This window comes from Cupressus sempervirens, chromosome 5 (genome assembly GCF_028749045.1).
Source record: "Cupressus sempervirens isolate cs-2001-9-10 chromosome 5, ASM2874904v1, whole genome shotgun sequence".
Taxonomy (NCBI): Eukaryota; Viridiplantae; Streptophyta; class Pinopsida; order Cupressales; family Cupressaceae; genus Cupressus; species Cupressus sempervirens.
Genome location: NC_143122.1, coordinates 964,901,690 through 964,929,672, shown reverse-complemented (window position 1 = coordinate 964,929,672; position 27,983 = coordinate 964,901,690). Strand labels below are relative to the sequence as shown.

The 27,983-nt window shown below is 35.4% G+C and overlaps 1 protein-coding gene across 8 annotated transcripts in view; it reads right to left on the bottom strand.

The window, feature by feature from the left end:
* The window catches only part of LOC149559162 (protein CNGC15b-like), a 266,655-nt gene that overhangs the window by 40,923 nt on the left and 197,749 nt on the right, over positions 1-27,983 (bottom strand). For 7 of the 8 annotated variants that reach the window (XM_089833076.1, XM_089833077.1, XM_089833080.1 and 4 more), the window contains 4 exons: positions 19,725-19,937; positions 19,140-19,450; positions 2,094-2,205; positions 1,626-1,862 (listed from right to left, as the gene is read on the bottom strand). In XM_089833076.1, coding sequence (XP_089689202.1) covers positions 1,626-1,862; positions 2,094-2,205; positions 19,140-19,450; positions 19,725-19,937 — 873 coding nt within the window. The remainder of the gene's footprint in view (positions 1-1,625; positions 1,863-2,093; positions 2,206-19,139; positions 19,451-19,724; positions 19,938-27,983) is intronic. The other variant, XM_089833083.1, reaches the window with a different exon arrangement.

The following is a 27,983-nucleotide window of genomic DNA, read 5'->3' as shown; positions in this document are numbered from 1 at the left end:
AAAATCTATAGCTAGAAGCTTTGTCTGTGGCTTGTATTTTCATCTTAATTTGCAAAATAGTTAGATTGTTCTTACTTTTTAGGAGTCTTTGTGCCCTAATTGTAAAACTTTTACCATATAGAAGTACAACCGGACTTAGAGCCAAACCGGTATGTTTTAGCTAACCTTTGAGTTAGTGAAGATTTATCGGTATCACTGTTTCCAACTCTTGATAGAAGTGTAGTTAGAGATTTACCTTGCCCATTATTCGTTCTATGAGTAAGTGAATCCTTTCTTGAAAGTTAAGAAGAAAGGATATTAGTAACACCCTGTTTAAGATCTCTCAACTTCTTGCTTACCTTGAGTTGATCCAAGGAACGGTGAGAAGGGGGAGCCTTCCCTTTAAAGTAGGAGAGACTTTGTTTCACACGATGTGGCTGGTCATCCTATTTTGCAACTGAATTTTTACCCAAAACTGTCGGTTGCAAAATATCCACCCAACATAATGAACATCTCCAAATTTAGCTCAAATTTTATGCAAGGTTGGTTGCTTCTCTCTTCCTATAACTGAACAAAAAACTGAGAAATGACAGGGATAAAGAAAGCAGCCACAAGAAACTGTCAAAGTACTCACCAAGGATTGCGGCTGTCAGTTTAGGTTGTCCTTGGTAAATTGATGGTTTTTGGTTAGTTTCATTGTTAACATCGTTAATACTGTCTTATAATGCGTTGTAATGGCAAATCTGCTTCCAGTGCCTATATGCTGTTGTGTAAAAGGGTCAGCACCCTAGCTTTGCTTCTTTTAATACCGAAAACATAAGGTTAGCTTCAGAAATTCAATTTTAAAGGTCAAGAGGAAAAGGGATATTACATTTACTTTGAGCACTATTTGGTTTATTAGATTGAACATGAACCAAACTGAAAATTCATGTAATTCTTACACTTATGCACTAACTAAAATGCAAAGCCGTGAACCCATTAAGATTCATGAATGAAATGAATTATGAAAGATACAACTCTGAAGCCAAGTCTAGTCAGACCTAGGGAACTTTTGTTAGAGTTTTCATGGGAATCTAGTCCAGCTTTTGTTCAATTATTATGCAAAAATAAACAATCTTAGTCAAGAATCTAGATGGTTGACCCATCAAGAGATTTATCAAATTCCTACAACTAAGATTGAATATTGAAAAATATATATTCCTAAGAATACACAAATGAGTTATTAAATGGACCTTGGATTGGTCGGTCTATCTAACTTGTAAAAAGTTCAACGGCTTACAAACGATCAAGACCAAATTGTAGACTTTAGCATTTGAAAAAAACTGCCAATCCCAGTAACCATGAGATAGACCACTGATATATTCGATAGATGTTCCCTTATTGAACTCACTGTGACTGTTTCTTCATGGACACAAGGAAAACCCGTTTACAAAGAAATGAGGCTACCACTCGTTTCGGTCATGCACACGCTATTCCATTCATATACTAGAGCTTACGCTATTTCAGCTTGCTGCTTACATCTTCAATTTGTTTCAATGAAATATTTTTGAGATCTTTCACATCATATTTCATTGAATATACAGAATTTGGACTCTTGTGAGAATAAAATTAGGTGAATTAAAAATAATCTAGTTGTCAGATCTTACCTGTCGTACAAGGTCCAAACATAAGTGACGTTGTATATCACAACGAAGGTCCCTGGGTAAGCTCTGCAAGAGCATCTCTTCATTAACACCTTGAGTAGCAACCCATTTGTACTCATCATAGCAATGAATACGTTTGCGGAGATCTTCAGGTAGTTGACGATGTCTCATCCATTCCTCAGTATCCCTTCTTTGCACTCTCCATTCTTCAGTCCTAATCGTTAGAGAATCCAAGTAGGTCTGTAGGAGACAGCATATTCAGATCAGTAACAAAGTCAGGTAATTGTATCATAATGAAGACATGTTTCCATATGAAAAAGTATAATTCCTGAACACTTCCAAAATAAAAAATTATTTCCCTTCAAGTCAAATATGCCTAAAATTCGTGTCTTGGAATTGTGTCTATAAATATAAAACTCTCATATCTGCTAAGTCTGGAATAAATAAATCTATCAAAAATAGCACTTTTACCTGCATATTTGCAAGCACATACGCAAATAATACTAAACCCAAAATGCTAACAAGGATTGAAAATGCGTTCTCCCAAATGGAAGTGCTGGTTACAAGATTTTGTCCCAGAGAACTGCAAGCATACAGCACACAGCAAACAGTTACGAATTCCATCCCATTTTCCAACACAATAGAGATGATCTTTCTAAGTGGCATATATCCAAATAGGTTTATATCACCACAGAATTTTAAATGGTTATGTTTTGTCTAAGTCATTCCTCATCTAATCCATCAAACTTTGTCCATTTGATAATTAAATGCAAATCAAGTAAAAAAACCTAAACGTTGGCTCTCAGTTGTGGTTGCTACAAAACTCAAATCTCAAACATGCTTTGGGATGAAAGCCCCTGGGTTAATGTTTTAGGATCTTATTTTCAATAGAAACATTACTTAATTGTAGTTGTGTGCTTTGTGGGTCAACTTGCCTACCGAATACTATGTGGTTAAAAATTAACAAATGCATGACTTGTCATGAAAATTACCACTGACAATATTGCTTAATAAGAATGGTTTAAAATCCTGCAAAAGTATAATACCTATAGCAGACAAATATTTCTATATTACATAATAATAAGAGAGCATATTTCTAGATTGAACTATGTGGTGATTTTTTCTTAAGTCAAAACATAATTAATAACATTAATGTTGTCGATCACCTTAATGATTTTTTAGTTATATCTGAAGAAATCTCTCTCAATATAATACCTGACAAATGTGAAAAAATATAAACAGCATTGTAAAAAATAAGTCAACTGCCAAGTGCTTACCCATATTATACAGCAAGTGTTTATCTATTTTCTGAATCTTTGTTGCTTGGTACAGGTGGAATAATAAAGATATTGCCAATGACTCATTCAACAAGTTATCCTAAAAGATTAATCCATATGAATTAGAACATACGTATTAGAATAGTAGACTAAAACACAGTAAAAAAAGGTGATCAGAAAACCCTGAATACACCATGGAATAGAAGTATATTATTTACTTTGGATAGTTCCCCAGTTTCCACAGGTGGCACAAATACAAGCGCCACAGCCAAAATTCATCACTGTACAGAGAATCAAAGAATTTAAGATGAAATGACAACTTATTTCAAAACTAAGATCCTTCTCATCAGACCCAAGAAAATACCTCCACACCTTCAAAAATCTATAAAAGTGTTTGAGAATAGCCTTGAGCATGAAAAGCTTGTTTGAGTATTGTAGTAAGAAACGGAAACAAGTTTTCCAGTTGTTCTTTGTTTCTCAAGGGATGAGAGTACGGAAATTTTTTAATGGTGTACCCACTTCTAAAACTACTCCATTATTAATATCACTGGTAGTAGTGTGTTTGTCAGTACCACATAGTTTGGTTTCTCCTCCAGGGTGTCCAAGTTAAAAACCATAGTGCTGTGAATTGTTTCATTTATATTTCCCTGTGTTTTAATCTTAGAAAGTTAAAAATAATGTTATTTTCTCTTAATTTAACTAATGTCTCTCAAGCAAGTAAAAGGTAGATGCTATATTTAGATTCTCAAAATATTCAAGTTAGCGGTTTACGGATCACAAATTGATAAGTATTTTGGTTGACTTTAAAAATACTAAATTTTCTATCACAAATACTGCTACACATGTTTATTATAAACCAAAAAGCTACTCAAGATTAATATAACTTTCCCTCATGAATATAAGAGATTTAATAGTAAAGCCCTTCCCTAGAATTTGTTCATATTTCATCAATAAAACATACTGAGTTTAAGATAATATTCACTCATGAATACAACATTACCTTCCTTTAAAAAAATACTTGTGTTTTATAAAATAGAAATTTCAAAGATTCATAGTTAAAAAATGTTCTTGTTATGGCAAGGTCCTAAATGATAGTGCTAAAAAGTGACACTTCAATAATTTATAACTTTGAGGGGATAAATAAAGAAAAAGAACACAATATTCTATTATATCTCCTCAAAAGTTATAATCGGAGGTTTGTCATGTCCCGTTTAATTCGTAGGTTTAGCCTCTTCATTTTAATGTATATATCTGGTGTCATTAAGGCAATTTGTTATCCATGAATTGTACTCTATGTAGCTTTGTTAATACATTTTTTTATGGAAGTTAACATCAAGTTTAATCACCAATATTTGCAAAAAAGAATTTACCCACTCCGATTGTAGGCACTTGATTTTTGGCATACTTTTGCATCAAGTTTAATAACCAATATTTGCAAAAAAGAGTCTTATGCTAATAGCCCTTGCAAACCCACACGTCTCCAGCTAGCCTAGGCCTTAAATACAGTTGCCTAGCTCAAGTTATGAAGGAAAAAGGTAGGGTTTTTTAAGCAAAAGCACGTCGTGATTAAAAAAGAATCTCCACAAATGGAATTTTTATTGGTAAAAGCATAAAATAAGATTATGTTTAATATTTCAAGTGGATTTTGGCCTCCATTTTTTAATTTTAACTCATTCCAAGATGATTTCACCATACCTTTAAATGTTTTATAAAAATTATCCTTTTTAGCCTATTTTCATGTTCCATTATTGAAAACTGTAGTTATTTTATTAAATTTAATTATATGAGACATAAACAATGCATAAAAGTGGGGTTTTTATCACTCAAAAGCATATGTCAACAATATTAAACACTTACTAAAACCCCACTGCCAATAAATTAAAGTCCTAAATACATATTAGCGGATTTTTTAAATATGAAAACATGTTATTCAATCATTTAAATCATTTAAGGTGGCGAATTTCAAACCAAAAGCATGTGTTATTGTATATTTAAAGTTTGCTAGTGTGTTTATTAACTTGAGTTAGCAATAAAAAGCACATAGGTGGGGAATTTCAACTCAAAAACACATGCAACTGCCAAAACATTTATGTTTCTCCCTCAAAAACATGACATTACTTATTTATGAGGGGTTTTTCAATGTGCTTTTGCATATACTGTGCTTTTAAAACTCCAAAACACATGTTTTTGCCTTTCAAAAGTACGTCATTACTCATGCTAGTGTTAAAATGCATGAAGTTGGAGATTTTTGTATCAAAAGCACATGCTTTTGCCATTTAAAAGCACGTCTATACTTTTAAAAATTGTATTTCTAACCAAAATCACTTAAGGTGGGGCATTCAAACCAAAAGCACATGCTTTTGGCTTTGAAAAGAGTCTTTAATCAAAAATGCATGAGTTAGTGTAAAGTGGCAATTTTTGCTCCAAAAGTATGTGCTTTTGCAACCAAAAAGTGTCTTTATTTCATATTATGAGGCTTTTTGATCAAGCACTCAAATGCGATGATTTTTAACCCAGAAACACATGCTTTTGGCTCTCAAAACTCCACTTTGTTGGGTATTTTTCATCAAAACAGGTTTTGTAGCCTTCAAATGCTCATTTGTTGAGTATTACTTGACTGTTTCTGATGATCTATGGATCATTTTTGCCTAAAATCACCCACGGAACACATTGGGCTACTCAAAAGGGAGTTTGTTGAATGTTTTCTTCATTTCTCAACCCATCTAGGGCACATTTTTGCTCAAAAATGTCTTACTTTTGAGCAATTTTCACCATCTAACAAGTGTTTTGATCAAGGTAAGTTTGAAAGCATTTCAATCCTTCCTAGCTTACATTCATGTCATTTAAATCATTCGATAAGCTTTGGAAGTCAATTTCCAAATTCTTTGCATGTTGCACATTGCTTGGTCAAAACGATTGCTAAAATGATGCAATTTCTCACTCTAACTTCCTACACCTAGCATGCTACGAATTTTGACTCATTTCTTGCAAGGATTGAGTCAAGATTCAATGTCCATTTAACACTTCATCTTGCAATCTTTCTAACTCCATAAAATCTCTTTGATTGCATTTTCAGAGTTTTTGTGAGTATTTAAAAAGAATTTGTTTCTTGTATCTTGAGGACAAAGTATGATTCAATGTCATTTTCCATAAGGTTTTTGTTCTATATATTTGTTGTCTTGTTTATGCAAGTCTCTTCATTTCGATTTTCGAATTTGCATGTATATATGACTGAAAGATCCCTGATGGATCTCTTCCATTGATCTGCTGTAATTTTATATTTTTAAATTTGTTTTCCCTGTTTATTAAAATTTTCTTGCAGAGCTAGACAGAAGTTGCAGAAGGGTTTGATTGTTTTATATTTTTTATGATTTTTCAATAAGTAATAACAGAAGTACAATAACATGAACCATTTCTGAAAATGTATTCCAAATACATTTAAAGCAAAGTCGCTTCAAGCAGATTTTTTTGAATATACGCCTAATATGTAGCCAGATGAAGATTTACAATAATATCCAGATGATTACAACTAAGAATAAAGCCAACTTGAAGGCATGAAGGTGAAATATGAGCCCAGAAGGAAGCTAGGGCCAGAATCCAGCTCTCAAATGCTGTATGTGGAAAAGTAGATGGCTGCCAGGCGTGGTCGTACAGCTGCAAAGTGTCCACACGTGGGTAAAATACCCAAACCCTAACTAAAACTTTGACTTAGTAGTGTGTTTCCCAGAAGAAACAATGCACAATCTCCAAGATGCTTCTGATTGCAAGAATCTAGACCACTGTTTTGGGGGATACATTCCAAATAGGCAAAGCAAGTGGGTTTGGCGTCCCAAATGCTGAAAGCTCAATCAGATCCCAAAACACAAATCCAAGATGTAATATGTCAGTAATGCCTTCGAACTTTGTCTTTACCTCCTTATAACCCACCAAACTTAGCTCGAACCCTAAAAGTGTCTCTATGTGGCATAAGGTTATAAAATAATATATTTCTCATTTTTTAAGTGGTCAAGTATCCTGAAAATGACCTTTTTCCCAATAGAAAGAAATCTGTTCATCGAAATGCTCTAGGTCAAAAAAGAAATATTTAGAAAAGTTCAAGACCTTTCCAACGAGCTATTACACCAAGGGATAATCACTCAGACGAGGCCAAAAAACCCCTTATTTCTCCAAAATGGCTATAACTTAGCCTTATTTAAATTATTAAAATGCTAACTTAGGAGAATATTTAAATATATTAAAATATTTCCCGAATAGCGAACTAATAGCCAAAACACCTCTACAAGGTGAAACTGAACTCGTCACCTCCTGTGACTGATGTCAGATAATTTAAAATAACTGAGTCTCATCCCTCAAAATTAGGGATACTCCTAAAAAATAGGAGTGTCTCTGAATCTCCCGAAACTGAAACCATAGAATGATCTCATAGAGACTCAAGAATGTAACCCATCTCCACCTCCTAAAATGTAGAAAACTCCTCCTATAATTAAGGAACTGCTCTCCTACTGTCTGAAACTCCAGATCCGAACACTATGTACCCTGACTAAGTCCCTAAACACCACTGCCAGCCTACGAGACTCTAATGATAGGCCAACTCTATTGTCTTTGATGTCCACTCTAGAAAGGGGATATGACAATGACACACTCTTATTTTCCGCCTACATTCTTCAAGTTGCATGTGCAAGTACTTCATATTGCTAATGTGTGCAATTCAGAACTAAAATCACCCACGGATCACATTGGGCTACTCAAAAAGGGAGTTTTTTGAATGTTTTCTTTATTTCTCAACCCATCTAGGGCAATTTTTGCCCAAAAATGCCTTATTTTTGAGCAATTTGCACCAAAAAAACAAGTGTTTCGATCAGGGTAAGTTTGAAAGAATTTCAATCCTTCCTAGCTTACAGTCATGTCTTTTAAATCACTTGATAAGCTTTGGACGTCATTTTCCAAATTCTTTGCATGTTGCACATTGCTTGGTCAAAATGATTGCTAAAATGATGCAATTTCTCTCTCTAACTTCCTATACCTGGCAAGCCACGAATTTGAACTCATTTTTTGCAAGGATTGAGTCAAGATTCAATGTCCATTTAACACTTCATCTTGCAATCTTTCTAAATCCATAAAATCTCTTTGATTGCATTTTCATATTTTTTGTGAGTATTTAAAAAGACTTCTTTTCTTGTCTCTTGAGGAAAAAGTATGATTCAATGTCATTTTTCATAAGGTTTTTGTTCTATATATTTGTTGTCTTGTTTACTCAAGTCTCTTCATTTCGATTTTCGGATTTGCATATATATATATATATATATATATATATATATATATATATATATATATATATATATATATATATATATATATATATATATATATATATATCACGTGCTCCTATTTTCCGTCTACATTCTTCAAATTGCATGTGCAAGCACTTCATATTGCTTACATGTGCAATTCAGATTAGAAAAACCTGTTCTTAAAAATATACCCCACAAAGAAAGTGCATTCACCATATGCTTTGCTTGCAAAAATGACCCATCTCCGTGTTCGCACATGTTCCTTTCATATCTTGCATACCACTATCATATATTTCAAAACCCATAATGATGAATCCTTGCATGTGCATACACACTTGTTTATGACAAATATACTAAATCTCATCATAAACAAACATCTCTCCATTCATTGTCCACTCTTTGTCATAAAAGTACCCTTCTGTCCGCACATGCTTTTGTGTTTGGAAAACACCTTTTCTAGTAGTTATACCATGTAAATGCATGTTTTTGAACTAAAATCATCATTTGCATTCAATGTCCCAATAATTTCCAGCCATATCTTGCATGCAGAAGTCTCATATTCTACACTTGAATGCTCAAAATTTCACTAAGGATCCTCCTCTTGAAGATATACTTACATTTTGGAATTTCCATGTCACAACTGCTCGTGCATACACACTTGTTATGATAGAGGATAATGTACCAGGTAAAGGTACGGAGAGGAAAAACATGAAGTACCAATATGATCAATACCATAACTCCATGCCTCCTTCACAAGTTTCATCTTATTGTGAAGGCATCAAGGACACCGATATCTTGGATCTCAAAGATTTTGTAAAAAGGGTAGATGAAGCATCCACAGGCGATATGTTGTACATCCAACAAAGTTGCATTCATCTATTATCAAATTTCTCTTTGGCGGCAATAAATCCGAGTTCATATTTGCATGTGCCAAGAATCTTGATCCTCCATCAAGAACAATTAGAGATCAAGATGGTAAGACTGTTATCCGGATTTTCCAATTTCCACCCACTCCATTGGTGACTAACATCACTAAACAAAAGGCATTGGAAAGATGGAACAATCACATCACCGAATGTTGTAGCTATGTAAATGCTAACTGGTTGATCAACAAGAGGCCAAATCTTGTTAGACAGGCAAAGGGCATATGCTGTTCTGATTTGAAGGAAGGGATCAATTATCTATCACTTTGATCAGTTGCATTGCCAAACCCAAGGAGTATAATGTCTTTGAGTAATCAAGTGCATCTCTCTCATTGTCGTTCAAACCAAAAGAAAATCTTTTGGGAGAGATGATAAGTGATATGACATTGGAGTAGCTATCTCAGCTTTCTTGTATTGGTACCTTCTACATGAATTCGTACCTGGTATACATTGTTGTTGCACTAGGATCTTTCTCACATCTTTCCAGCAAGGGTGATCTCATGACAGTGCCTGTATGGATGTACTACAATCAGCTCACACTAAGATCCAATCGCATGCATTATAGGAGGGTACAAGATACCTTCTTTGCACATTATATGTGTTTGTTCGACAAGGAGCTTCCGAAGAAGAGGGTATCAGATGAAGCATAGACAAAGGTAAACGAGTATGGTTTTCTCTTCCTCTAGATTCCCAAATTTACCTATATAAGAGTTGGGTATTTAAGAGATGAGCTATATACTCTTCCGAGGTATTCCACTGAAAGGATCATTCTCAAGGAGTTAGCAAGACAGTTGATGCCAATGCAATCATATCAATCTTCATTGCATAGGTCAAGCATTGGTATAAAAGAATCCTCTGAGGATTGGTGGTTATTCACTTGATAGAGTACCAAAGGCCAAGAACATGTAATTTGAACTTCAAAGAATCACCTTGAAGAAGTTCATGGCACATGCTTGCTTTGATTGGTGAGGAGTGAATGATAAAATCAGTAAATCACTCATTCATGTTCATCATCTTGAAGATATTTGGGTTGATTTACGCCTAGAGCTTGATATCCACAAGATTGATTATGGCCAATTGACCCTAAAGAGGATTGTGGACTTTAACCTCGCAGTTTTTCCTGCAAGGGTTAAAGATGATGAAATCCTAGATCCAGAATATGTGGAGCAGCACTTTCATTGGTTGCCTTTTCCACCACCATCTTATTCATCCAAGGAAAGTGTCTTTATTTGGGACCGTTTTCAGCCTATTCTTGCCAACACTAACATTTAGTTGAAGTAAAGGGGGTTGAAAACTATCAAGCTGAAGTGGGGGAAAGATTTTGATCCAATCGGTCAAATTGGTCTAAGGGTTGAGATAAGGGGAAAACAGAAGGATGGCATAGAATCTTCGGCAAGATCTATTCCAAAGCTCACCATCAATGGTGAAAAAGGAAAGGGATGTGTGCTTGAGGTGAAGACCATTGAACCTCAAAGGGGTCACAGTATCCTCAATGATGAGGAGCTTCCTTCCCCATAGAAGTACTCACCCAAGAAATCTCCTCCAAAAGTCGTGGTTGCAACTATCATTCCTAATTTTATACCAGCCTCAGACAAGTCAGTAGATTCACCCTTAGATGTTTTTATGGATACTTTTTAAATGAGCAGACATCATTATATATGGATCCAACTCCAATCACAACGGCCAAGCCTATCCCTTCAGTTGCTCCTGTAGTTCTAATAATGGAATAGTATCAAAGCTTTGAGAACATATTCAATGCATATACCATGTCTATCCCAAATGTTGTGGTTCCCTTCATGGTATTGATGGATACTTCATCAACATAGTTTGAGAGTTCATTACAAAGCTCGCACATAGTAGCCCAGCCCCAGTGACAGTTATGTCTGAGGCTCCTCCTATCGTAACTACAATTTCTTAGATTGATCATGTAACTACTCTGGTTACTACTACTGCCACGGGATCCTCTTCTTTCACTTTTCCTCCTTGGCTCACTGTAATTACTCAAACGAGGAAGGAGGAACTCCCAACCAAAGACCTTGACTCCAATATGGGTGCAAAGGCCAAGATTCCCAAGACAAAAAGGCAAATTAGTATCAAGGATCGCAGTGGGTGTTGATAACACCAAGAATGTTGAAGTAATTGAGCCCCTTATTGAAAAGTTAGCCGAATTAATGCAAACCAGTGATTACAAGTGCATCACCATTGAACTTGGTAAATAATCTCGCTTGGCTTGTCAACAAGATGCCTATGATGCTCTCAGTGTGCTCACTCAAAAGAATGATAAGCTGGGGGAAACGAAAAATAGGCTCAATATGGAGAATGTTAGAAAGATTAAATCTTCTTTTTTTACAGCTGAATCTTCAAAGCATGCGGTAAAAATTGTGTAGAAAGCCAAGGCCATGGAGAAATGGTGTGATCCTTCGGTGACCTAGGGGATAGATGTGATTAGAGATGGCTTCAAGATACTAAGACAGGGAAGAGACATTTGAGCAAGGTTGAAAGAACTACTTAGTTTAATTCATCAACTTAGGTCTCTTGATGTGGACATGAACGTGTGGAAGACCATGAGTGAGGCTAACTTCTGACGCGGGCAGGTGTGAGTAACTAAGGCCAATAGGCACACTCAGCTACCCAAACCACCATGCAAGAGTTAATATAACGAAAGCGAACACAAAAGAGAACAGCACCATAGAGAGAGAACAATATTCTTTATTGATTCATGAAAATATCATCATACATGACTAGTTGTAAGGCCTTCTGGGTTACATCCAGATACAAAATACATTCAAATCCAAGATCTAGCTTCAAGTTCGGATTTCCAGACACATGCTTTCAATTTCCTATCCTCCTTCTATCATCTATATTTCTACAAGATGGATCAATAATAATCACTAAAGACTTCACCACAACCCCTACTTATACCAATCTAAGCCATAAGTCGGCCCAAAATGCTAAAAACTAAATAAACCTAACATTAAATACTTGAAGAGCAACAAGTCAGCCTCCAATAGAAACTAAATGTCCAAAAATTGATACCAGAGCAAAATCGCGATATCTCCTAGCTCCAATTGAATTAGAACTTGCACTTCAAACTAAAGGTAGTACTTTAGCTCCTCTACAACCCCTTAAGGGCGCAAAGGCTGATTCATTAAGGATATCTGTGCATCCATCCCGAAAGTTAAGCACAGAAACCTATTGGGCAAACTGTCAAAAATCAATGCCCTAGGAGAATTGCCATAACTCCCAAATTATAATGAATTAGAACTTGCGTCTTTGATAAAAGGGAGTACTCTAGGTCCTCTTCAATACCTGAAATTTTTAGTCTACTCATTGTGCAGAATTAGTTACACAGCCCGTAACAGACACCCAAAAACCAGAGAAACACAACTCCAACAGCAAGGTAAAAATGGCTCAAACCTTAGCATGATAACTCCAATCTCTCTGCGCACATAGGACAAAGTTCCCCAATGTATCTCCAACGCTAGGCAACTACTGAAAGCTCGGCAATGCAAGACACTGCAACTCGGCAAAACTAGGAAAACTGAAAACATGCAGGATAGCTATGCAACCCAAGATGAGCCTACATCAGACAACCAGGATTGGATGAAATGATTCTCCCGAATCATTGAGATGTCGCAACCTGAGTTGAGTCCAAATCAGATTGAGAAATCCATGAAGTATCTTCCATAGGTTTGTTCTTCCACTTCACCAGATATTCATAATAATCTTTTCTCCTTGTGCTCTTACCAACTCTCTGATCCAATATCTATTCAACTTCTTCAATATGATTCTTAGGATAAACCTTTGATACAACAAGTTCATCATCTTACTCATGATACTTGTATAAATGAGCAACATTGAATATAGGTGATATATCCATGTCATCAAGTAACTCAATTTCATAAACGTTTCCACTGTCAAACTTACTTCAAGATCTTACAAGGTCCAAACTTCATTTTCATTATGTTGTATGTTCTAAATGGAAATCTTCCTTTCTTCAAATGAACCATCACCTCATCACCAACTTGAAAATCATGATGTCTCCTAGACTGAACAACATTCTCCTTATATTTCTGATTACTTTGTTCTATCCTCAACTTCACTTCCTTATGTAAAGATTCTATAAAATCAGCAAATTCTTCTCCTGTAGCACTTATCTTTTCTTCACCAACAATATCTCTCAAATATGATATACGTCTAAGCTGCATTCTAGTAACAATCTTAAAAGGTGTCTTCCCTGTACTCCTATTGACAAAATTATTATATGCAAATTCAGCTTGTGCCAATACCATCCCCCAATTAATTGGCTTATTCCCAACTATACATGTCAGCAAATTACCCAAGCTTTTGTTCACAACCTCTATCTGTCCATCTATCTATGGATGGAATGTAGAACTAAACATCAACTCAGTACCCATTTTCTTCCACAAAGTCTTCCAAAAATAACCAACAAACATACTGTCTCTATCAAAAATACTACTTCTTGGTAGTCCATGCAATCTCACAATCTCTTTAAAGAAAAGTTCAACAACATGCTCAGCATTTGATGTCTTCTTATATGTTATGAAATGAGCCATCTTAGAAAATCTATGCACTACAACAAATATGGAATCATACCCCTTCACTATCTTAAGTAATCCAAGAACAAAATCCATACTGATGTCACTCCAAGGTTTCTCAGGAACAATAATAGGTGTATACAAACCAGCATTTTGACTTACTCCTTTTGCAACTTGGCAAACTCCACAACTCTTTAAAAATTTCTGAAAATCCTTATACATTTGTGGCCAATAATACTTATCCTTCAGCAAACTCAATGTCTTATCAATTCCAAAATGTCAAGCCAATCCACCACTATGTTTTTTCTTAATCAAATTCAACCTCATAAAACCTCTAGGAATACACAACTGAATACCTTTGAACAACATACCTTCTTGAATGGAATACTCATCATAATTACTTATGTGATCAGTTAAATTTGGTGCTCTGCTCTCTATCCACGCCTCAAAAAAATCAGGGTCAGTATTATACAACTCTTTCATTTCATCAAAACCAAGAACTTCAACCTTCATCTCAATCAATAAAGAACGTCTTCGGGAAGGTTCTTGTTATGTAGTTGAGGGGGCCCTTCGGGAAGGTTCTTCGGGAAGTATATGTACACCATCCGAGATCATTGTAATCATCATTAGAAGCACTATGTAATCTCTTGGGCATATATGCAAATACTAAAAGGAGTACTGTTGTTCTTGTATATTGTTTGTATGCATTAATCTATTTACCCCATACGGTAAACACATAAAATGACTTATACTTTTGATTGGAGGTAAACCATCAAGTATATCCTCTGCAACAATCTCTTTATACTCATTCAGCAATTCTGCAATTTCTTCTGGTACTCGGCTACCACTATCTACTGTCACTCGATCATTATCAGCTTCTGTTGCTCGGTCATTACTACCAACACTCGGTCCTCTAGGAACTATAGCAAAACAGACTTGATTCTTCTTTACTTCCTTTTCAAATTGCTTTCCATCAACCATGCAAACTTTTATTGCAATACAACTAACCTCATCTAGACTTTCAATCAAAGGCAGCAATATTTGCTTCCTCCCATTTAGCCAAAGAGTATATTGATTCAATCTTCCATCATGTATAGCATATCTGTCATATTGCCAAGGTCTACTCAACAAAATATGACAACAATCCATAGGCATAATATCACACAGCACTTCATCAAAGTAATGTCCAATCCTGAACTTCACAATACATTGCTCACTTACCAATATCTTATGCTCATCTTTGATCCATGAAACATGATAAGGTTTGGGATGTTTCAACCTCTGCAACTGCAACTTTGTAACCAACTCTTCTAATGCCAAATTTGTTGAACTTCCACTATCAATGACCACTTTGCAACATTTCCTAGCCATCTTACATCTAGTCTTGAAAAAGCTTCTCAAAACAGGTTCTTTGTCACTTCCCTTATTACATAAGGTTCTTCTCACCATTAGATTTTCTCCAGCCTCAAGTCCACTTGGTGAACTCTCAATGTCTCCTTGAATCACAACATTTCTATTATTCTACCCACTTTTAGAAGATTTACATTCAAAAGATCTATGCCCTTCTTTACACATCTGAAATAATTACCACAAAAACTACCTCTAGAATATGAATTACCTCTTCCTCGGTAAGAACCAGTACCTCCTCGATAAGAACTACCACCTTTCTATTCGGTCTTATCTTTGTCATTATTCTTTCATTCAAATTTTTCTCTATCATGCACAAAACTGTTAGATCTACCACCTTCACCATAAGATCTTCCTCTGCCTCTTTGGAATCTACCACCTCTACCTCTTTGTCTTTGTTCATGCTTCTTTGTCAAGAACTCCTCAGCTTTCAAGGCATATTGATATGCTTCTTCCACACTTTCCAACTTCACAAAACTTATTTCATCTTGAATTCCAAATCTCAATTCATTTATGTACCTTACAATTTTCTCAACATCATCATCCACATGTCCAAATCTGATGTCCAATCTATAGAATTCCTTGGTATACTCTTTCACAGTCATGTCTTTTTGTCTCAAATTTTGCATATTTCTCAACAAACTACCTTGGTAATCAGCAGGAAGGAATTTGTTTTTTACCTTGTTCACCATCTTCGATCAAGCTCTGATCTTTTCCTTTCCTTTCCTTTGTCTATCAGTTTGCAAATGCTCCCACCACAGTGAAGTATGACCTTTCAACCTAGTAACTACAATCTTCACCTTCTTATTATCAAGAGTGTTTTCATACTCAAAGAACTTCTCCATATCCAAGATCCAATCTAACATAGCATTAGTATCCAATTCTCCATCATAAGAATTACTTCTACAACAAACTTTGAATTTACCCTGGAACAACACTCTCAAAACGTTACTTCATCTTGATCTTCTTCAGGTTCTGCATTAAGGTTTGGTGCTACTGCTTCATCATCACTTACATCATCAAGATGTGCTCCTCTTCTCTGGGTTGTCTCCACAGCATCTAATCTGGCTGTAATTTGTCTAAATGTATCTAATATTGCATTATCAACATTTCCTTTGCCATGAACCATCTTTACAAATCAGGTTCCTGCAAGATCATAACCCTCTACAAGTTATAGGTCAAATCCGCAGATCTGCAACCTTGCAACCCAATTCGAATCAGGGTTCTACACAATCCAAAGTCCTAGTACAAACTGCCTCACACTTTGGCGATCTGCTTGCACACTTAGGAACAACTGGGCTTTAATACCACCTGACGCAAGGAGGTGTGAGTAACTAAGGCCAATAGGCACACTCAAATGCCCAACTGTAAGGCCTTTTGGGTTATGGCCAGATACAAAATACATTCAAATCCAAGATCTAGCTTCAAGTTCAGATTTCGAGACACATATGCTTTCAATTTCCTATCCTCCTCCTATCATCTATATTTCTCCAAGATGGATCAATAATAATAACTAAGGACTTCACCACAACCCCTACTTATACCAATTTAAGCCACAAGTCTGCCCAAAATGCTAAAAACTAAATAAACCTAACATTATATACTTGAAGAGCCACAACTCAGCCTCCAACAGAAATTAAATATCCAAAAATCGATACCCTAGGAGAATTGCCATATCTCCAACTTATAATGAATTAGGACTTGCGCCTTTGAAAAAAGGGAGTACAAAAGGTCCTCTTCAATACGTGAAATTTTCAGCCTCTAACTCATTGTGCAGAATTAGCTACACGGCCTGCAATAGGCACCTAGAAACCAAAAAAACAAAGCTCTAGCAACAAGGTAAAAACAGTTCAAACCTTAACATGATAACTCCAATATCTTTGCGCACATAGGACAAGGTTCCCCAATGTGTCTCCAACACTCGGCACCTACTGAAAGCTCGGCAATGCAAGACATTGCAACTCGGCAAAACTAGGAAAACTGAAAACATGCAGGATAGTAGTGCAACCCAGGATGCTCCTGCATCAACTTCAATGTTTTGTGTCATTACAGTATTTTCTCTTCAAGAGAGATGTACTACAACACCTTGCATCTAATGCACAACAAAGAAAAATTGTTGGAAAGCCTTTTAGTCAAAGGCGAAGCAGCAGTGAAAAGTGTACAAGACAAAGGGCATATGATTAGCAATGATCTTCAGCAGCTGACATATGCGACCACCACTAGAGATGGAGAGCTCAGTGATGAGCAATTCTCATAACAAAGTTTGAGGAAGTTATTCACCTAAAGCTTGGGCTGGAAGACATCGATTTCGGAGAGATTGATACTCTCACAGGCTACAGATTCTCAATTTGTGATCTCCAAGATAAGATAAAAGAGTGTAGCAGGGTTACTGCAGAGAATGCAAATGTTATCAGCAAGTTGTCTATTGTTGCAGAAAGCACAAGAGAGTCGGATGTGATAATACTACAAGAATCATCACAGAAATTTTGCAAATTCATGGACATGTTGTGATGATCCTTTTAAGTGCTTAAGGGCACTTCTTTTCCTTCTTGCGCTTTTTAGAAGTAGGATAGTGTTGACAGATTGTATGTAGAATCAATTGAACTTTGTAAATACAAGAAACACACACCCATATACATGCTTCATGTGATCAAGTTGCAACAACATTAGACCTTCAACTTAGAATAAGTCCAAGTTAGTTAGGACTTTCTTAGATGAATAAGTCAAGGTGTTTAATGGTTTCCACTTTCCTCCCCACCTTTTTCTCTCTTCTTTACCTATATAAAGGAGAGAGCTCATTGTAAATATTCATTTTTTTCTTAATACAAGAAGACTATGCTTGTAATTTGAAAACTTTGTGTTTCTAGATACAAATTTCTAAATTGAATAAAGAAGCAGGTTTTCCAAAACTTTGTGTTGTGAGGCTTGGAATTGATCATTGTTTTCCTATGTTGCATTGATCAATTTATCTTTGTTCCATGTTAGAATCATCTTTGTGAAGCATTTAAGCATTTGTTTTTGTTTCTTTAAGACTTTGAGCTTCTGGAAACAAGATTGCTATAGTTTAGCGGTGGCTGCAAGTACTAAGGATTATAGACTTTGTGCTTTAATTCCTAGTATATCATTTCAATTTGAATGGTTGACAAGAGACTTTGCGCTTTGTTAGCTATTCGCCTTTTATTCAAAAAGGATTTGATTGTAAGAGACTTTGGGTTCTTATTATCAATCACACAAATTAAGTAATAATTGTTGTCTTAAATTTGCTCTGACGTCAAATACTAAGCCACCGGTATTATCGTTGTAGTAGATTCCTTTTGTTTATTTGCAAGTAGTAGTCGTAACCATAAATCACTCCTGAATAAAGAGGAATTGATTCAGAGAACCACCCATTTGTTAATTTCAATCGGGGTTTTGTTGTAGCCACCTACGGTAAGAATGGAGCCTGCCCTATTGCTGAGAGGAGTGATTTATCTCACTACACACTTGCCTAAATTTCCATTTTGTAAATTATAGTCTTGGTGACTTACAAAACAATTAGCCAACAACTGGCAACATAGCTTTTAATGTAAAATATAATTCTTGCATCTACAAATGATTATACTACTGTTCACTTGGCTTTCAGCTACAGCAGGCTATTCCATGTTCAGTAAATCATATACATGTGATATAAGTAACACACTCTCTTTTACCAATTAGGAAAAACAACTGCAAATTTTAGGAGTGGGCTCCTGTGCACATATAAAGTTTCATATAGGGTATGTTCAGAGATGAAGAAAATGTTGACAGGAATTCTAAGAGTTTCCTGCAAAACTTTTGATACATGCTAATGAAAATGATATCTTTAGAGTTAGGGTAGATATTTTTCTGTTTGTCAGCTGCTTTGCCTGCATACTTTTACAGATTAAATAATTTCACTGTGATCTATAGAACAGAATACAACAGCAAGCATTCTCTAGATTGATAGATTTGGACTCTTCTCTAGTATTATTCTGGTGTCTCTCTCTTAACTGTCAGTGTCCTATACAGTTTAACATCCCAAAAATGATTTAATATAGTTCACCTCAAATTCAACAAACCCCACCATATGCCATAGAAATACTTTTCAATGAATTTTGAAGAGGGGATCTCAGATGTCCAAGCCATTGCAAAAATACCAAACTGAAAACTGATGCTTGAATTACTTGCATCACAATTATTTAATACTGATGTAATTCTCATCCATTGCTCACGATCAGAACTCAAACCATTTCTCAAGCTGCCACAATCTAAAAAGTCAAGCTGGCACTTTGATGCACTGTCATTTCTACACTCGGTCTGCCAACATGCATTTCGACGTTCAATAGCAAGCAGATACCAAGCAGCACCTATTACCTGAGTATCAATAAAGCACAAATAAGGACTTCACAATCCTCTTATAATATATAATGTATGGATACAACTTTTCAAACATATAACAACCTTTTTAATGGATGATATATAATGACCTTTTCAGGTGGAAAATAGTCAAAATAACACAATCTTGAGAATAAAGACCCGTGAATGCACATAAAATCATATAAGAATTACGAAAAAAATTGTCAAAACAGAAAGGAAATCTTCTGTCAGCATCATCCCAAGCATTTTAGAAAAATGTTAAAGAACTTACATGGCTGGTTAGAATGTAAAGCAATAAGTTGTATGCAGCTCCAGCCCAACCAGTCTTGATAACCACTCCACTAGTTCTGACAATTTCAGATGTCACTGGGAAGATTAAATATAATCTGGCAAAATACTGGAAAAGGACAACCAAAGCTAGGTTATTCTTGGTATGATCAGCATTTGACCTTCTTAAAGAAGGCATTATGCCCCAGATGACAAGCTGCAAAAACCTTTCAAGGAGTAAGCACAAGTTTAAATCAGCCAAAACTAAAAGAACAAATCTGAAATCATATAAATTTTAATACAAGAAATATGATTACAGTGATAATTTATTTAAAATCATCAGATTAAAAAAATCCAAAAACTGCAAAGTACAAGCATTCCTTTTATATCTGAAAAACAAAAACTACGGCCTACTCATCAGCAACAGAGCCAGCTTGCAGGTCTACCATTTTATGCTCACACAAATGATGAATTGGGATTAACAACAGCGAAATGAAATGTCATCTAACATCAATAAATAACTTCACAACATGCACTCGGGAACAAAAACTTCCCAGCAGGTCATCCATCACAATTCTAATCTAGATCAAGCAAATGCGAACATGGATCTGGGTTCCTACATCATGCTACAATTATTAGACATTGCTTGAAATCCCTTGTATTCACACCAATAATTTTCTCATCATGTTCAGCAGCCAAATGTCAAACTATGAATCCTAACATATTTACAGCAATTCTGAGTTGTTGTGAAGCAGACCAGAAACAGTTCAGTCAACTAATGTTTCAACTCCCTTCCTTCTGTTTATTATTTTATATTGCCATTCTTTGTTATTCGTTAGAGACAAGAGAGACACAACACATCTGTTCTCACAAATATTGTATATAACTTTGGTATCCTAGTTTTAACTTCTATACATGTTATCAATTGTCTTCTCTACTTTCTTTGTTCATTTGCATTCGACATATCTTTGACCTCTAAACCACTTCTAACCTCATTAAATTTGTTTAAGCTTGTCCAATGATGTTTCTTCATGGACCCTAAATTAGTGGTACAAAATAAATACACTGTTTACTCCCCTAGGAAACTTCCTAAGTAATATGCAGGGTAAATAGAGATATCATCTGCCAAGCATACATAAAGTAGCAAAACATAATAATGCCAACACTGTATAGTCTTAGAAATAAATGTCATTTATTACCATATGCAATGTACATTGTATACAGAATCAGAATTGATTCCTAATGCAATAAATGGGTAACATAAATATTACTTGGCCATTGGTTAAGACTAGCAACTCCCAAAAACTCCCAACAAGTACCCATAGGGAAGAAAAATGACATCATATATGATGACTATTATTTACACAATTAATACTTCGGCTATAACTCATTTATTTACAAAGTTGTCTTCCAGACAATGAAACAAAAACGAAGCTGTCTTCCAAATGACCAAACAAAATGGGGCTCACAAAAAACAAAAAAAAAAAAAATAATTGAGAGGGGTGAGAAGACGTCCATGGAAGCAGAGAAGAGATCGGTGTAGCTCTTTAATATTATCGCTGTCTACATCTAAGATTGTTTCTGCTATAGACGCTGGAGGTGTTGGTTTGCCACAAACTTCCATTCCCATGATGCTTTCACCATGTGTGTGACTTCCATCACCTGCTTCTTTGTCTTCTCCAAATCATGTTTTTTTTTCACTACAACTCTCATTCTTTGCTGCCAACTAGGAGGTCTGTTTAGACAACTTCAGCTCCTTCCTACCTGGATGGTCTTGTAATTTTGCCACAGCCTTCTCCAAGTCACATGAGAATGCTTCTAGGTCAACTATACCCTAAATTCTCTTCTTTCTCACTCAAGGTCTTCCAATCCAGTTTAGCTTTATGAACGACCCACTCTTTAGCACAACAGATTGATCAATGGAAGGTGCCAACCAGTTGCACCAAAAACATAGGTCCCCGAAGCAGAACTCAATGCCATGGAGTGCTTAGAGTACCCAGCTGTGGCAACCTCCTACTTGAAGCTATGGAGGACACCATGGCTCCCGCATCTCTAGTGTCCCAACCCTCATCCAACCTCCCAACTCAAGCATTTTTTCTACAACTCAAGCTCATATAAGTTGCTTGCGGCTTCAAAAAAACCAATGAGTACTAACACATTAGATTAGTACTTGTCTGGTACTAATCACTGGTTTATTTTCTACCTAGTTGGTTTTCTATTGAATCCCTTCAATTTACATGTCATTGTCTACCATTTTGGCATTGCTATAGAATTAGATGACGTGTTCTACCATTTTAATATTGATGTGTTTCCACTTGCCATCTACCAATGTGGCATGATCGAAATTCGCAAATCATTATCTATCATTTTCGCATTGATCTATTCTATTGTAACAACCCTTACCAATACTGACATAGACTTCCTCCCAAATTCATAAATTTATAAGGACAAACAATTGGATGAAGCAATATTCAGAATTTATCATTTATTACCATATCCAACTCTATCAAACACTTGTATGCTTATAATATTCAGAAATGTTCACTCATGCCACATCAGCATTATATCAAACACTTTGCAACGTTCACTTGACAAAAAGAAATTGATTGTTTCGATTTTAGAATTTAGGAAATTGATGTTATAGACTGAGAATTGATCATGGAATCAAACGTACTATGGTTCCATACATTCATTTACTTCAGACTCACCCCAAAGGTGTGAACACAACGAAAATATTTGAGACTTGAAATATTACATCAGATTGCAATGCAACTTCAAACTTCTTAATATCAGCAATTTCACTGCTAAAAGGAAATTTCATTAACATGCCCATTGAGTACATTGAGTTCCACTGGGGACAGCATGCCCACCCCAAAAAGCAGCCAATATCTCGAGCAATTGTGGTTCCAAAACTATCATCGGGTCTTGTTGTGAGGTTTTTACACCATTACCCCATTGCAAATGGGGACCCCTCTTTTTGCTTAAGTAGAGGTAGTTGTCCTAGTTTATTTACCATCTACGGTAAACTGGTTTAATAAATGCTACAGTACTAATAAGAAAGTATAACACAGAAGCAATTGCAAATGTTTCAAGAAACCACAAATCTATATTCCATTAATGCTTTCAAGTACATTACATGTCAATACAATCAAGATCAGGAACAAGGTAAGATGTCTTTCTCGTTTATGACAGTGTACGTATACTACCTCAAGGTTTGAGACTCAACAATCATGTCATAAGAGACTGCCCTTTACTTACTAACAACTTCCTAACATGTTTAACTATGTCCAAGAGATAATACAACTCTACAGGCAACATCATCCCCCCAAAAAAGTAAGTCCTCCTGACAACATACATCAAAATCAAGGCAATGGTTGTCACTATATACACATCATAGAAGAAAAACTAAGATGAACAGGGCTGAGGGAGCATCCCTGAAGATGTTGGTTGTGATGTCATTGAAGGAGTCAACAATGTCTGCAACTCATACACTTCTTGGGTCCTCACCTTCAAATCTTGTTATGCCTGAGTCTATGTCTCCAACTCTATCTTTAACATCATGCCAATATCTAAAAGCTCAGTCTCCTTTACCTCAAACTCCTTCGCCTGAGTCAACGAATCAACTGGGTCTCTAATATGCACTTTTCCTTCCTAGTCACCTCCAACTGAGCCATAAACTTCGTTTTCTCAGTCTCCCCGGCCGACTCTTGCCTAGCCAAGTCCCCATCCAAAGCTACTAACCAGGAAGCCATCTCCCTATAAAATCCCATCGTTCTGGCACATACTATGGAATATTATTCTCAATTCATTGAGTCAACAATCCCAACTGTATTTGCACTTACAGGATACAATTTCCTTATAGTGGGGGTTCACACAGCTTAATACAAGAGTAATATTTTGCTTCATACTCAGTATGTGGAAATTTAATGTAGTCAAATGCAATTACATAATCAACTAATCAAAGTTCAGAAATGCAGACATTGCAAATTTAATTTATCACCTGAAACTGCTGTCAAAATCTGCGACATCTCTTATTGGTGCTAGTCATACCAAATGAATTCCTAAATATTTTGACTACGTCCAGCATTAAAGTTTGAATATTCTCCTTCTGAATATGTCGTTATGACTCAGGAATAGTCACCATGTGAGTAAATTCAGAAAGGTAATATACTTCCGGTTTAACCCAGCTGCAGTTTGCTTCTTTGACAATGATCCTGTTTGGATATAATTTCACATACGTCCTTCTTTGCTTCTTTCACAATTCATGTTTGTACAAACAATTCATCACATGCAGGCTGCGAATATAATTTTTATCTCATGTCTTCGTTACTATTCAAATTCACGCACTATCCTACCCAATACTCCAGAATGAACACCAAATTTGTAAATATCTTCAGACAATATCTTCAAACCCCAATCACTAAATCACCTATTTGCCACGAATATATTCACACTGAGTTAAGCCGCCGAAATAATGATCATTCGTTCCCAATTATATTCACCAAAGAACCCACTAGGCCAACACTAATTTGTTGACGAAACAATGATGGAACGATTTCCTTTGACAGCTTCACAAATTCAATTATTCATGCCTGCCCTAGCAATCCTCATAACCAATATTTAAATTGTAAAAATCCCGTGGGCATCTCATTCCTATATACAACTCATTTCGTAACAAGGATTAGTTAATTGTATAATTGAAACAATTGAAACTCGGTGCTTTATTATAATATATTAAATAATTTATATTAGTTCATTGGTAATTAAAAGTAAAACTAATATAAATAATTAATATATGAATATATATATATATATATATATATATATATATATATATATATATATATATATATATATATATATATATATATATATATATATATATATATTTTAATTATCTTTTATAAAGATAATTCAGGGATATTACAAATCTCCCCTCCCCCAAGTTGCTTGCCCACAAGCAACTGCAAATTGGAATGTTGTAACCCATGTTCGCCTTTCCAAGTAGCATCTTCTATAGGTAAATTCTTCCATTATATCAGATATTCCTTGATAGAGCGGTTGTGCAAAAGCCGTTCTCTAGTATCCGAGCTCCAATTTGCCTTCTGAATCCAAGGGTGGTAATTTCTCAAAGATTGTCATCTGCTTGCCTAATGACTTCTTGAGACAAGAAACATGAAAAATATTATGGATGCGATTACCCTTAGGTAAATTTTGCTCATAAGCAACTCTACCAATTTTTCTGACAATTTGATGATAAGGTCCATAGAATCGGGACTTCATTTCCTTAGCTCCATTGTGTTTGAGCGACAATTGTCAATAGGGCTGCAGTCTAAAATACACCAATTCTCCTTCAAAATTGTGCTTAGTACGTTTCCTGTTTGCATAAATTTTTTGTTGATTCTGTGCAGATTATAAGATTTCCTTGAGTGCCTTTTTAATATCTTCACTCGCCTGAAGCCAATTCTGAGCTTTGGGTACATTACTAATATCAAAAACAAGATCAACAAAGGATACAACATCATATCCACACAAAGTCTTGAATGGAGCCATACCAATAGACATATGATATGTCGTGTTGTAACAATATTACAACCATCGAATCCAAGCCTTTTCATGCCCAGCCAAATAATTGCGAAGGTAACCTTCCACCCATTTGTTCACAATCTCTATTTGCCCAGCAATTTGCAGATGGTAGCTTGTGCTATGGTTCAACTCGGTACCTATTAACTTGAATAATTCTTCCCAGAAGATGCTCAAAAATCTACTATCTTTGTCGCTAACAATATTCTTTGGCAAACCATGTAAGAGGAACACCTCCAAAAATAATTCAATGATCTAAACCGCTGTGAACTCTGTAGTAATAGCCAAGAAATGTGCAAATTTTGTCACTCTATCAACCACAACAAAAATACAATCTTTACCCTGCACTCGGGCCAAACCGATAATGAAATCCATAGAAACACTTTCCCATTTTTGTTCAGGAATGGGTAAGTGTTGAAGTATTCCTACTGGATAGGAATGTTTGACTTTATTCTCCTGGCATGTGATACATTCCTTCATATATTATAAGATATCATATTTGAACCCTTTCCATGTGAATCGTTCACGGATTTTCTTATAAGTTTTGAAATATCCTAGATGACTTGCCAAGGGGAAGTCAAGGAGTGCTTGCATAATCTTCAATTCCAATTTAGATCTTGGTACAAGAAAGAATTTGTCTTAATAATAACGATCTCATTTATAACCTTGTATATTTCTTCCTAAATTTTTCCATCCAAAATGTCACATGCAAATGTTTTTTCAAAATATTATACTAATAACAATGATTTACAATCAGTTGTTACTCCTGAAATAGCATTTATTTCAAGTTTCCTGGATAATGCATCAGCAACCACATTGTTCTTTCCTTTAACATATTCAATTTCAAAATCATAAGCGTAGAGTTTAATAATCCACTTCTTTTACCTGTCATTTAAATCTTTTTGGCACAAAAAAAATTTCAAACTGTTATGATTAGTTCTGACTATAAATCTGCTACCAACTAAATATTTTCATCATTCAAATCGTTCTAGCTCAAAAAATATTTCAAAGTGTTAATGATCAGTTCTAACTATAAATCTGCTCCCAACTAAATATTGCCAAAACTTAGTTATGTCGAAATTTAGCCAATACATGCATCATTGTCAACATTTCCTCAATATATATTGAATAAAATCTTTTAGCACTATTGAGTTTCCTGCTTTCATAAGCTATAGGGTGCTTATTCTGCATTAAAACTGCCCCTATTCCCTCACCTGAAGCATCACATTCTAATACAAATGGCTGATTGAAATTTGGAAGTGCAAAAACTAGACAAGAACTCATTGCCTTTTTGAGTTTGTCAAATACTACTTGTGCTTCTTCAATCCTCCTAAATGCCCCCTTCTTGGTGAGATCTGTCAACGATGCCCCAAGCTGTGAAAGTCCTTTCACAAATCTCTTGTAGTAACTGCATAAACCAAAGAAAACCCTTTAATCTGAAACATTCTGTAGGGGTGGCCAAACCAAAATGGCTCTAATCTGCACACCTTTGGCATTGATCATGTGACTCAAATATAAAATTAATTTCATACAAAATTCACATTTAGATGTTTTTGCATAAAGGGAATGTGATTCCATTATACCCAAAATCTCATCAATATGATGCAAATGTTCCTCCCAAGCCATGTTGTAGATAAGTATATCATCAAAGAAGACTAATAGAAATTTCCTTAGCTGTTTATTAAAATATGATTCATACAAGCCTAAAATGTTGCTGGAGAATTTGTTAGGCCAAACGGCATGACTAAAAATTCATAGTGACCATAATGATAACAGAAAGCAATTTTATGAATATCATGTTCCCTTATTTGATATGATGGTATCTTGATCTCAAATCAATTTTAGAGAAATATACAGCACCATGTAATTCATCTAACAATTTATCAATGCAAGGGATTGGATACCTGTTTTTTATGGTCTTTTTACTAAGAGCACAATAGTCTATACACAAGCGAAGAGTCCCATCTTTCTTTTTGACCAACACTACCGAAGAAGCAAATGAACTTGAACTGGCCCTGATATGTCCTACATCAAACAACTCTTGAATGGCCTTTTCTACTTCATCTTTGAATGTCTTAGGATGCCTATATGGAGTAGTGATAACTACCTTTGCCCCTTCTTCCAATTCAATAATATGTTTAAAACCTCTATCTAGAGGTGATCTTGAAGGTATATCATTGAAAACCACACTATGTGAATCTAAAATCTGTAACAAATCATCTTAATAATGTTTAGATTCAAAACCTATTACCTTAGTGGAGATAAGGCATTGCACTGACCAAGCAAAACCACCATGACGAAAAATGGCTTCCATTTTGTTAGCAGACATGAATCTAGGTCCACCATTTGACATTCCCCTGAGAATCGCCTTTTTCCCTTCAATTTTGAATGAGAACTCCATGCGCTTGAAACTCTATGAGTACTTATCTAAAGGCTCCACCCATTGAATTTCCAACATAACATTAGAGTTAGCCAAATCAACCACATAAAAAGCATTTGTTACTGTATAATTACCAAGAGCAATACTTAACTGAGGAACCTTATGTGCACTTACTAAAGTAGTACCACCTACTACTCTAACATCAAATCCTTCATGCTTCTCTGTATGTAAACCACATTTTTTAACAAGAGGAGTATCAATGAAATTATGGGTAGTACCACTATCAATCATAACAATAAC